General features: G+C 35.6%; 3 protein-coding genes and 1 pseudogene across 3 annotated transcripts; 2 read left to right on the top strand and 2 right to left on the bottom strand.

Moving 5' to 3' along the window:
* Positions 1-2543: 2543 nt before the first annotated feature.
* Positions 2544-3470, bottom strand: LOC111659564 (olfactory receptor 6C74-like). The gene has a single exon (XM_023412553.1). The coding sequence runs from the start codon at positions 3468-3470 to the stop codon at positions 2544-2546; it is 927 nt and encodes a 308-aa protein (XP_023268321.1).
* A 1387-nt stretch (positions 3471-4857) lies between these two features.
* Positions 4858-5790, bottom strand: LOC111659562 (olfactory receptor 13C2-like). Its single transcript, XM_023412552.2, has one exon. The coding sequence runs from the start codon at positions 5782-5784 to the stop codon at positions 4858-4860; it is 927 nt and encodes a 308-aa protein (XP_023268320.1). The 5' UTR covers positions 5785-5790.
* A 1933-nt stretch (positions 5791-7723) lies between these two features.
* Positions 7724-8662, top strand: LOC111659561 (olfactory receptor 2T6-like). Its single transcript, XM_023412551.2, has one exon. It carries the CDS (start codon positions 7724-7726, stop codon positions 8660-8662), a length of 939 nt encoding a protein of 312 aa, XP_023268319.2.
* Positions 8663-10719: 2057 nt separating this feature from the next.
* LOC111659530 (olfactory receptor 6N2-like) lies at positions 10720-11756 on the top strand (annotated as a pseudogene).
* Positions 11757-13540: the final 1784 nt, after the last annotated feature.

The raw sequence follows: 13540 nt of genomic DNA, 5'->3' as shown, positions 1-13540 counted from the left end.
TTCATAGTAACTGTCGTATAATTATGTTTCAATGTAATGATCACGTGCAGATGTTAGTATTTTAAACATAAAAAATATCAGCAATATATGTTTTGTAATATGTGTAATTTCAAATTGTTTATGTAACAATAACAGTTTGTGTGTCTGTGTGTCTGTTTATGAACCAAGTCTTGGGAGAGCTGTAAGTTTTACTATTTCATAATAATTTACTCTTCAACTTTCTGTGAGAAAAATATAAATAAAAACTTAAAATTAACTAAACCACATTGTTCTTGCCGTAAAATAAGGATCTCATCATTCATATCCAGTTAACCGCCATTAGCTCATCTGCTATGTGTCTGCGGCGCATATACAACAGGGAACAGGATAACCAACCCTCTGAGCAAACTAAGTTAAGCAGAGTGGATGGCAGTCCTGCAACCTAAATGACCATATGCTGTATTTAGGCCACAGTTTATTGGACTGTGGAGACTCATGACAGCTAATGTAGCAGCTATCATCTATGTTATTTTTTGACTGAGAATAATCCTTTCTGCATGTTGTAATAATCACATCCTATAAAAACAAAAATTAGCCCTGTTTTAAGTGCCCTCAAGTGCACCTTGTTCATGCTGAGACAGTTTTCATATTCATTTAGCATGGAAGGCCAGAGGTGCTTATGAGGTGCATTTGGAAACAGGGTGGGATTAGGAATTATCCATTATCGTACACTATAGACGAGCATGTTAGGGGCTGGTGATGGTTGTGGCCACTCCCATTTCCTCCTTCCATCCCTTTTAAAAGCAGTGCTTCCCCCTCTTCCATACACTGATGTTTGGTAAGTGAGTTATGGTCAGAAAACTCAGTTTACATGGCAACCACATTACAACGTACCAACAGCATACGCCCTAATGGTAGGCCCATACCCTGCTGCTTTCCCACTGCGGCACATCGCCCACTATACCTCAGGGAAATGCGTGCACTGTTATCATGTAGTGGTGTAGCTAATGCTAACTAGCCAGATGTCTGCAGATGACGAGAAACACAAAAAGCAGGACATACATACTTTACATGCAGATCTGTGCTGAAACTAATTATTTAAACGAGTATTTCTATGGTGTATTGAAGCATCAGGTATTTATTTATAGGTAATTATTCCTGTTCTACTGTCTGGAACATGAAGTGTTAAAAATGTAAGATTGTTTCTGCTACATTGCTCAGTGGAACTGTCCTCCTATAAACAAGCCGTCTGTGCAGCAGCTTATTTCGAACCATGGTTACTTTTTTATTGTTAGGCGACCTCTAGTGGCTGTAGTAATTATGACTGGGGCAGAGGAGGAAGTCGGGTGAGGTAGTATGTGCAACTGGGGCTACTACTGGGGATATTTATTTTACAGCAAGAACAAAGTGATTTAGTTCATTTCCATTTTTTATTCATTATTTATTTTTCTCACAGAAAGTTTCAGATTAAATTATTATAAAATGGTAAAAGTTACAGCACTTCCAAGTCTTGGTTCCTAAATAGAAACAGACACAAACTCTTACTGTTTCTTAAACAATTTGAAATTACACATATTGCAAAAGGGCAATGTTAGTATCCTACAACAAAAAAGAAGAACAATGCAATAATGAAACACAGCTATTTTCTCCTGTTTAAGGCTGTAAAGACCTACAGTTACTGATCAGAATTACTGCTCTGTCTCCTTATAGTGGTTTACAGGAAACTGCTCAGAGTATGACATTAAACCATAGAGTGTTATCTTGATTGTTAACACCAAGGAGGATGAGAAGCAAAATTTTCCTTCATTCTTTATGGCAGACCAAGTGCTAAATGTAGTGAATAAAACAAGGTACTTAGGTCACATCATCAGGGATGTTATGTGTGATGATGATGTGCAGCGCCATTGTTGTAATGCAAAAGCCAACATGCAGGCACGCAAACTTCATATGTGTACAGATGATGTGAAAACAGCCCTTTTTAGTGCCTACTGAAAGTAATGTTCCCATCTTTCATGCTTTGCTGAGGAATTTTATGTATATATCTGCATGTGTCAATTAATTGCATCAAAAAATGTGATAATTAAGGTCTTAACTGAGCCCACACTAAGTGACACAAGGTACTCCTCTTGTTTCTGGAAACATTGGATTAAATACCTGTATGTGCTGTAATTACTGTGGATTTATACATTATTTTTTAAGTAATTACTTTACTGATATGGAACCATGTATCTGAAATAAAGTTACTAATAATACTATCCCTACTCCTACTACTAGTACTACATTATATATTGCTTAAATTTTCTGTAATTAATATCGACAATCCTTGTGAACTTTATCATTACACTGAAACATAATGATACTTGGGAAGTGTTACTGGGAACAGGCTTCCTCTAACCCTGTAGGGATGAATAGTTATAGAGAGCAGCAAGTTAATCATTACACTGTTAAAGCTGCTGATATTCCTTAATGTGTATTAGTAATATAGACATTATTATATTAAATTACTTCCAAGGATCAGAGAAATCACATTTTTGCATGATTATTACAGAGTGAATGAACATTATTTAGCCTTGTTTGACTTGACAGAAAAAACTCTTGAGGTGTTTGTAAATTTCTTTCATTTTTAGACCATATATAATTGGATTAAAGAGAGGTTGATACAAAACCACTTGCAAAGTCATTATTAAATGTGCAATTTTTGGAAAATCAGATTCCAGTCGAACTATTATGATATCATATGCACACAAACAGGAGAAGCTGATTAAAACCAACAGGTGAGGTAAACAAGTCTGTGCAGCTTTTTTCCTGACTTCTCTACTGCTTCGATATAATATTATTAGTATCTTTGTGTACGTGAAGAGTATGAAAAGCACAGGAACAAGTGCAACATTTAGCAAAACAACCAAACCATAAACTGATATCACTCTTGCACTCACACAGTGAAATTTCAAGACTGAATTGTTACAAAAAATTCCTTTCAAACTGAAGTTACAGGGTTTTTTCTCACGACCCAGTAAAACAGGCACCACAACATGTAAAGCAGGTATAAGCCAAGCTAAAAGCAGCAAAATACTGATGGTTTTTCTTCTCATTATAGTTGGATATTGCAGAGGTTTACATATGGATACATACCTGTCATAGGACATGGCTGTTAACAGTAAGAACTCTGAACCACCTAAAGAGTAATATATGAAATACTGAAAAAGACAAGCTGTATAAGATATGATCTGTTTTTCAGATAAAAAGTCAATGAAAAGCTTTGGGTAGATAGCAGTGCTGAGAAGAACAGAGTTCAGTGACAAAGCTGCAATGAAAATGTACATAGGCTCATGGAGGTTTTGGTGAATTACAATAAAACACACAATAGTGGAATTACTGCAGATTATTAGAATATAAACTGTAAACATGAGTAAAAAATAAACATATCTGTATTTGTTCAAATCTACAAAACCACCAAGCATAATATACGTTATATTTAATTCATTCTCCATTTAAGATTCCTTTAGAATTAAGAAATTATGGATAAAACAGACAGAATGTGTAACAAGCATGCATGAATAAAATTGAAGAGATGAAGTCTCACTTTGACTTCTTTTAATTATAACCTATGTTAAATTGTCCTGTTCATTTACAGATACCTGAGTTTGAAACCGCCTTGAGCGACTGTTCATCTCCATAATTCAGAAAGTGAACTGTTGTGTGAGGAAGATTTTTTATGATATGTATTAGTCCTCCAAGGATCTCATTAAATTCTTCATGAACAACTTCATCAGCTCTCATCAGGCCTGAAATTACGAGGCAATCCATGTGTACTGTTTTTTCAACCAATTTTACAACCCATTATACTACAACGTTACTTCATTGTCATGAAATGCAATTCCAACTGATATAGAGGGGTGATTAATATTTTTAATATTATATTTTACGCTTCATGTCTCTGCTTTCACAGAAAGACCCTTTTCGCGCCTACTTCATGATTACGTCACATTGTAAGCTGGAGGCAAAACAAAACTGGTGGCAAATACTGTCAGTACCACCTTGATTATCTTAGGCATGCAACTAATACTTACATTTTTTTAGAAACATGAAAATAAAGCAAAACATATTGGATCCATCATCGAGGCATCCTTACATGTGTTTCCATCAATTATACAAATGAAAATACTGAACGTGGAACTTATTTGAGGTATTTCATGCTTTTTTTGACAGTCAGCGGTCAACATTGTGGTTCAGGGTTGGAACCCTAAACCCCTAAGTCAACAGTGTACCTGACTTGTGCCTCTTATTTAATGTTTTTGACCAACATAATTGCCGGAGCTTCTTGGTTTGATTTGGAGAAAGAAGTCCTTTCACACACACAGGTGAGAGGGCACCGCCAAGGTGAAACAGTCATAAACATGCAACAGCAAACATACTACATTTACTAAAATAGCACATTGATTATCCAAGGACTTTTTTTAAATGAAAATGTGAAGTCATACAGTATTTGCTTTGCGATTTATTTACTATTTATTTAGGATTTAAAATATTGATCTGTGATGGTTAAAGTCCAGTTTTGTACCATTTGAACATTCACTTTGAGCAAGAAAATGTAAAATTACAAAAGAAACGAGAAAAACACTCTTTTGTTCATGGCTGTAATTTCAAATTAATGTAGTCAACACAGCAGGGACAACAATGATAATATGAATATCACTGACTGACTTACAGTAGTTACTAAACAATTAAAATGCAGTGTTAGATAAGTAAGAACTGCAGTAAATGTATAAATAATTACATTGTTAAAAATTGTGCTTCTAAAAATTTATCTTCACCTCACATCTCTTCCTTTTTATTACAAGATAAAGGTTTGTAAACTAGTAAATCAGTACAGATAGATTAGTTCACTTTGGCTTGACACAACAGTTGTTTGAGGTGTTTGGAAATTTCTTTCATTTTTAGACCATATATGATTGGATTACAGAGGGGATTATACATTATTATTTGCAAAGTCATTACAAAACGGGCAGTTTCTGGAAAATCTGATTCCAGTCTAATTATAATCATATCATATGTAAGCAAACAAGAATAGTTCATTAAAATTATCAGGTGAGGTAAACAGGTCTGTGCAGCTTTTTTTCTGACTTCTCCAAAACTTCTGTAGGAGATTATAAGGATCTTTGTGTAGGTAAAAAGTATGAAGAGCATCGGGAAAATTGCAACATTAAGTACAACAACTACACCATATATAGATAGCACTCTTGAACTCACACAGTAAAGATGGTTTACTGAATTGTTGCAAAATATTCCTTTCAAAGTAAAGCTACAGAGCTTGTTATTAATATTTAGTACAACTGGAATTGAAGTCTGACAAGCAGGTAGAATCCAAGCTAAAACCAGCAAAATACTGACAGTTGTATTTCTCATGATAGTTGGATATTGCAGAGGTTTACATATAGACACATACCTGTCATAAGCCATGACTGCCAAGAGTAAGAATTCTGAACAGCTTAAAAAGTAAAATATAAAAACTTGGAAGAGACAAGCTGAGTAAGTTATGATCTGTTTTTCAGATAAAAAGTCAATCAAAAGCTTTGGGTAGATATTAGTGCTGAAAAGAACAGAGTTCACTAACAAAGCAGCGATGAAAATGTACATAGGCTGATGAAGGTTTTTGTGAATGACAATAAGACCCACGATGGTGGCATTACAACAAATGATTACAATATAAGCTGTAAACATAATCATAAAATAAAGATATCTATAGTTGTCCAGTTTCACATGGCCATCAAGAATTATATATGTTACATTTAATTCAGAATCCATTAAGGTTTTCAAAAACTAAATGTAACCAAAATGAACAGGTAGGTTAGACAAGTGGCAAACATGAACACAAATTATGTGTCATTCAGAAGACTGCAACAATTCATAGCTTATGTGTGCAAATTAACTAAGTGTGTGTTTGAATTGAGAAATCAAACTGTCTGAGTGTGAGCAATGATTTTATCAGACTGTTTTTCCCTCCATGGGTCTAATTAAACTCTCCACCTAAGACGTCAACAGTGTCATAAAACTCTGGAGGCCTGAACCCACAGGTAGGAATTCTGAAAATGAAGAGATGATTACGAATGTTTCAGAGGGTTCAAGCTCTGATAAACAACTGAATGCCACATCCTCAGTACCAAACACACTGGCAAAGTCAGCAACTGGCTAACACCTAACTAAGTGAAGCACAGCACAGAGTAAAGATTTGGAACACCAGTACATGTCTGCTAGATGTGTAAATATGCTACTGCGTGATAGAGTTTATCAGCTGATGTGTCAGGTTTGTGTTTTCCAGCTTGCTGAGGAGTTGTTCAGGCCCGAGGGGTCCAATAAAATATATTAGCTTAGCATAAAGACTGGGTGCAACAGCAGAATTAAGTATTCTTGTTTGCTTACATATGATATGATTATAACTAGACACATTTACACATTTTAGAGTGTTAGTCTAACAGTCACTATTTTAATGTCCACTGTAAACATTTTAAGAACAGAACATCTGTTCTTCAGCAGCCACTTTTCACATATAGTTGTTTTATCTACATTTTTCATGTTCTACAGCTTATTGTATACACAATTTAGACTGGTTACATGCTTTGTGGCTGTACTTGAACATGACAACACTTTGCCTTTACTCAACCTATGTAAAAATGTCAGATGAAAGTACAAAGTGAGTCAGCTAAAATGGACTATAAATGTTTTACTTCACTACATTTTTAAAAGGGGTAAGGGACACGTTATATGGTGATAATAATAAAATATGATAAAACCATCAAATTAAAACATCTTTAGGCTGAAATGCGACCAATTAATTTTAGTCAGGCACTTTGCAGCCTGTGCATACAACTGATAATATACACAGTTGCCGGTGAACTTTTTTTTTTTTTTTTTTTTAAGTTTTCATAAAGGTGTTAAAATGTTTGCAGCTCCACACCTTTGAAGCGATGGTGAAGTCTGATTGTCTGTCCATGTCGCCATTCTTTATATTCCTTTAGTCTGTAAGGGTCCGCAGATCGCAGAATAAAAATCAATATATTTCTAGACGTATTCCAAGTTGTGAGTATTGTCATGTGAAGTCCATTGTAGACTATCAAGTGACTATGACTATCACTTCTCTCCGCATTTCAAGCCTATTTCTCTCCTTCCGACTACCTGACAGCAGGTTTGCTCATTTTCCGTAGTTTGCTGCCTACACATTGAAGTCTCCCTGCAAAGTTTCCTTCACATTTCATTCCAGGAGTGTCAGGTAAATACAGCGAGCACACCTAAGCGAAAAACCTGATGAAAAGAGCACCGAAAAATATAGAAAATTCTGGCCTTTTGGCGAAAGAAGATGTGGGGTCTTGAAATGTAATATTATTTCTGCCATGTTTAAGGGCCTCTATCCAGCCTTGGGCCCTCTGACATATCGAGGACCCAACCATTCCATGCTCCTGTGCACTGGCCTCCACAGTTTGATGAAGTTGTTTGTATGCCAATAGCTTCTGGTTTAGAGTGGATGGATACAATCCATGGAGGGTGATGCAGTCAGATAAAAACAATCCACAGAGCTGGACAGTTCACTGTCTGAACTCTGAGAGAGTGAAGACACATTAAGTGCAGGAAGCTGTAAATTAAACTATCCCAAACAGGTTGTATGTAATTGTCAAATACTTGTTTTTTAACTATTTTCATTCATGTAAGCGTACTTCATAACCTGCCTGTTTATTTATACATTTATTGTATGACAATCATAATGGATGATGAATTCAATGCAACATTTTTAACCCTTGATGGCTATGTAGAATTGCACAAATACAGGTATCTTTATTTTGTGGTGATGTGTGCAGTATATATTCTAATAATCTGCAGTAATTCAACCATCATATTCCTCATCTGGATTCACCAAAACCTCCATGAGCCTATGTACATTTTCATTGCTGCTTTATTACTGAACTCTGTTCTTTACAGCACTAATATCTACCCAAAGCTTTTTATTGACTTTTTATCTGATCAACAGATTGTATCTTACTCAGCCTGTCTCTTTCAGTGCTTTCTATATTACTCTTTAAATGGTGCAGAGTTTTTACTGTTGGCAGCCATGGCCTATGACAGGTATGTGTCTATATGTAAACCTCTGCAATATCAAACTATCATGAGAAAAACCATTGTGAGGATTTTTCTGGGTTTAGCTTGGCTTGTTCCTGCTTGTCAGATCACAGTGCCAATTGCACTGAGTGCTAATACCAAACTCTGTAACTTTACTCTGAAAGGAATCTTTTGTAACAATTCAATTTACAAACTTCACTGTGTGAGTTCAAGAGCACTATCTGTGTACGGTGTGATTGTTTTGTTAAATGTTACAATATTCCCTGTTATTTTCATATGTTTTACATACACAAAGATATTTATAATAACCTACCAAAGTTGTGGTGAAGTCAGGAAAAAAGCTGCACAGACCTGTTTACCTCACCTGCTGGTTTTGATAAACTTCTCCTTTTTAGTTACGTATGATGTCACGGTGGTTAAACTGGAATCTGATTTTCCAAAAACTGTCCATTTAATAATGACGTTACAAGTGATTCTGTATCATCCACTATTCAATCCAATCATATATGGACTAAAAATGAAAGAAATCTCTATACACATCAAGAGGTTGTTCTGTCAAGACAAACTGAATTAATACATCAACAAAGATAATTATTGTTCAGTCTTTTCTTCTGTAATAATCCTGCAGAAATAAGATGTCTGTGATTTTTGAAAAGGTATTCAATCCAAAAAAATGTTTGTGACTGCTACACAGTTAAACTTATCTTCAGCCTCAATGTTGTAAAGATTATTAATTGATTATTTTGCAGCAGTTATTTAACTATCCAGCACAACAGTTTGATTGAAGTAAATTACATTTATTTTGTCAAAATAAAACCCTGTAATCAGTAATGTCATTTATACACAGAGGCTTGTGTATTGAAGAAGTGTGCACTGTGTATGAAGATGTCAACATTTTATATTCACCACTTTGAAGATCACCTTGAAGACCTGTTTTGTTTTTGTTGTTTATTGCTAATTTGCCAGTTTTTAATTGGATGTGTTTTTCAGTTTATCATGGATTATTATTATTATTATTATTATTACAGACTTATCAGTGTGATGTAGCTGCACCACACACCAGTGATGGGACACAACTATACACACACAACTCCTTGGCCAACAACCAGCAGTTTCTGTCGCTGTTCATGACATTAAAAACTCTCGACATGCACCTTGTTACTTTGAAGTGAAGTCAGTTTTCTCATATTATTAAGCAGTCAAGGCACTTTCACACAGTCTCACAATGGTGGATTATGACCTACTATGTCATAATTGTGAGAACACTAGCAGCAAACAAGTAACTCATAGACGTAAAACGCTTTAGAACTTGAGTGACAATCATCAGGTTTAAAAGTTTTCTTCAGTTTCACAGTAGCCCATAGGCACACTGGAAACAGGAAGTGATAATGACTATTCTTAATTTTCCAGAATGTAAGCAAATATAGGTTTAGGAACAATGTGGCTAAAGTTGGACCCACAGTGTGACTCACTGAAGCCATGGCAACATTACACTTCCTGTTTGCTGAAAAACTTCACATCTGTTCACACGAATAAAGACTTTAAACATTTAACTTTTCCATTTATGCTGTTGTCATTTGTCATGACTGAAACCTGCCAAGGACTGTAGCTTGTACCAATTCAGGGGGTGCATCCTGCGGAGGACACAGGCTATGAAGGTGTGGCCCTTCGTAGACATCGTGGACTGTGAAGGCCAAACCAAAATGAGAGGTCCACAAAGAATTTGTGGTGTGTGTCAGTAGCTGTGCACTCCCTCACTGTTGCATCTGCGCAACCTTGACAACATATAACTTTTTTTTCACAAAAACTAAATGTTTTAAGGGCCTTGGTTTTAAAAGTTGTACCGTTAGCTGTTGAACTGAGATGAAACCCAATGCTTACATTGGAAGGTATAAACCTCAGGCTCTCTGTCGGTGTTGTTTGCTTTCATTACCAGCGTGCAATGAATTTTGGGATAAGTTGGGCCTCAAATGATCCACCCATTGGATCCTTTGTTGCCCAGGAAAAGAAGGACACATTTGAAAGAGCCTTCAAAACAGGCCACCTAATACACTAATAGAGTCGCTTGCAAGGCTATACACCAAGTAGCAACCTCTGAGGCTGAGAAATTAAACCAACAACAATTAACACAGTTTGTTCAGTCGGGACAGAAACTGTAAAGTACGTTTTTTACGAGGAACAACCTGCCTCACGCGTCTCCTGGCAAGCTGGCGCACAATGTGCAGAAAGTAACAACGTTTTTAGTCCATTTCTTTAGCAGTGACAAGTTTAATACAGTGACCATTTAGTTAAATGATCACATAAAAATATGACAGGCCCAGTCAACAAGGTGTACAACATCTTTGGGTTCAGGCCTGTGGAGTATGATGAAGTTGTTCAGATGATAGCAGGACTTGGAGGAAGTTTTAATGAGATCCATGGAGAGTGACGCAGACTGATTAAAATAATCAACAGACTCAAACTGTTCCGTTTCTGCTTGGATATCTGTACTCACCCGAATATTTCATCAAGCTCACAAGTTCATGTGAAGGTCAGGTACGGGTATATAAAAGAAAATCTACTAAATACTATGCTAAATGTACAATATGTGAGTGTAAGTTTTTCTCTTAATAATTTGTTTAGACAAGCTTAATGGATAGTAAAATCAATGTAACGTATATAACTCTAGATGGGTATGTGGAAATTAACAAATATAAATATCTGTATTTTATGATCATGTTTACATGTTATATTCTAATAATCTGCTGTAACTCCACCATCGTGTGTCTCATCTGTATTCACCAAAACCTCCTACATTTTCATTGCAGCTTTGTTAATCAACTCTGTTCTTTACAGCACTGCATTATACCCAAAGCTTTTGATTGACTTTTTATCTGAAAAACAGATCATAACTTACCCAGCTTGTCTCTTTCAGTGGTATATATATTACTCTTTAGGCGGTTCAGAGTTCTTACTGCTGTCAGCCATGTCCTATGACAGGTATGTGTCTATATGTAAACCTCTGCAATATCCAACTTTCATGAGAATAAAAACTATTAATATTTTATTGCTTTTAGCCTGGCTTCTGCCTGCTTGTCTGGTTGCAGTACAGACTGTTCTGAATGCTAATAAAAAACTGTGTAACTTTACTTTGAAAGGAATAGCTTGTAACAGCTCAGTCTATAAACTTCACTGTGTGAGTTCACCTGTGCTTAATATATACGGTTTGGTTCTTTTTGTGAAAGCTGTGCTTTTCCCCTTGTTCTTCGTACTCTTTACATACAGCAGGATATTTATAATCTCTTATCGGAGCTGTAGAGAAGTCAGGAAAAAAGCTGCACAGACCTGTTTACCTCACTTGATGGTTATACTAAACTTTTCCTGTTTGAGTGCATATGATATACTTCTACTGCGAATGGAAACTAATTTTCCAAAAACTGTTCGCTTCATTATGACATTGCAATTAGTAATTTATCATCCTCTCATTAATCCGATCATATATGGACTGAAAATGAAAGAAATTTATAAACACCTCAAGAGGTTATTTTGAAAAACTGTGTAATTTATTGGCTCTGATAACTGTTGTTAAATGTATTTCAAAAATCCTGAAGGTGTCAACACTCCAGTAACATGAAGTAAAAAACTTTATTTTGAGCTCATTGCTTTTCTGCTGGTGGTCTTCATCAAGGTGACTTTGCCAGTGCAACAGAAAATCTGTATGCTATTTTCTATTCTACTCCAGTTTGTTTTTGTTTCACAGTAGAAAAGCACTGTAGAGCCCGATGTACCACTAATGTCTTCCATACTGGCGACATTGTTTCTTGGTGTATCGTTTAAGTTTATAATTGATGTTCACATTTGATTGATTTGGTAGACTATGTGAAATTTGGTGCCCTGCGAGAGTCTAACATTCTTGAATAAAAATGACTTAAACCATTGTTGCTGTGAAATAATTATAATCACTGTAATAATGACAGTAATGATTAGAGCCAAACAAGCTGAGATATCACAAGAACTAACCATAAACTACAAACTGGTATAAACTGATGCCAAAAATACACATATTACATTTAATGATTCAGCACACATTTCAATCCAAAGCTCCATATAAAATCATAGCCAATGTTAATCATGGTAAAAATACTAATAACAGTAACAGTAAGAAAGTATCTAATAATCTGCAGCTTTTCATTGACTTTTTATCTGAAGAACAGATCATATCTTATCAAGCCTGTGTTTTTCAGGGCAGTTAAGAGTTTTTACTGTTGTCAGCCATGACCTATGCCAGGTATGTGTCTATACATAAACCTCTACAATATCCAATATCTAATTGTGCTGAGTGCTGATAGGAAACTTTACTTTAAAAGAATAATTTGTGATAACGCTGTTTACAAAATTCTAAATTGTGTATGAACAGGATCCTGAGTACCAGTAGTTGTTATTATTACAGGCTACAATGTGACAAATAAACATATGTAAAACAAAATAATTCTCAATTAAATCATAGCACGGTGCCTCCACTGTCGGACAATGTCACTCATACACTGTGAATATTTTTATTTCCCCACAAACAAAGGTCGGTATCTTTAATGTCAGTAAACCTTAGGAAAACATTCAGTACAACCTTGTGATAATGTATAACAAAGATATATTTATTTTCTTATTCTAATTTCTCTGTTGTAGTCTTTATTTTCAAAATATTTTCTATTCACTAGTTTCTCTCAAATTGTAATATTGTTTCAAAACAAAACTCTTTTTCTGTTGCTTCACAATATTGAGCAAACTCAAAATAAATAAGAGAGCAATTAAACAAAAAGAACAAATCAAATTTCGGGGGAAGTAACCTTTAAACTTAAGATGCCCTTTTAAAAAAGAATTAATAAACAAAATACTTAGATTAAACACACTGACAAAAATCAACATTTTTCTTGTTTTAGGCAATAATCTAAAAACCTATATGTGTATGTTTATCAGTCTGTGTGTATTTGTGTGAATGAGTGTATTTATCAAAAAAATAAACAGATAACACAGTAAACTGAATTATATTCACATTAGTTTGTGGTTGGACAGTTCCGCCTTTACAACAGCTCAAATTATTAGTAATAAGCGCCTGGATTTCTAACCGTTGGGGCCCACGTGTAAACAAATCCTTACGTCCTTAACTGACGCAGACAGTTACTCACCGGAGCGGGAAACATGCAGTTCACGGGCCGGGAGATGATGCAGCAGCAGGTCGGGAGCACAGGTAGAAACAGATGCTAGTTATCACGTCGCGCCAGCGACGTCCTCGTTTCCCGTAGTCCTCGGCGAAACGTACGGCCGGCGGTTACAGCTAACTGTCCCTCGCGACGGTGCTATCTTAAACGTCGACGCTTTACAGTCGGAGTTACACTTTTTACAAAAGGGAGTGAAAACAACAAACGCAATTAATCTGCCCGCACTTTAACTTCGACCTTCCGACAGAAGAGTTACT

This window comes from Seriola lalandi, unplaced genomic scaffold, assembly GCF_002814215.2.
Source record: "Seriola lalandi dorsalis isolate HSWRI2012SDOR001 ecotype SW California unplaced genomic scaffold, Sedor1 jcf7180002054482, whole genome shotgun sequence".
NCBI lineage: Eukaryota > Metazoa > Chordata > Actinopteri > Carangiformes > Carangidae > Seriola > Seriola lalandi.
This window is presented reverse-complemented; position numbering and strand designations above follow the sequence as displayed.

Bases quoted from the DNA above. Each gene is read 5' to 3' on its own strand.
- LOC111659564 (XM_023412553.1), bottom strand. From the start codon at position 3,470: ATGGAGAATGAATTAAATATAACGTATATTATGCTTGGTGGTTTTGTA.
- LOC111659562 (XM_023412552.2), bottom strand. From the start codon at position 5,784: ATGGATTCTGAATTAAATGTAACATATATAATTCTTGATGGCCATGTG.
- LOC111659561 (XM_023412551.2), top strand. From the start codon at position 7,724: ATGACAATCATAATGGATGATGAATTCAATGCAACATTTTTAACCCTT.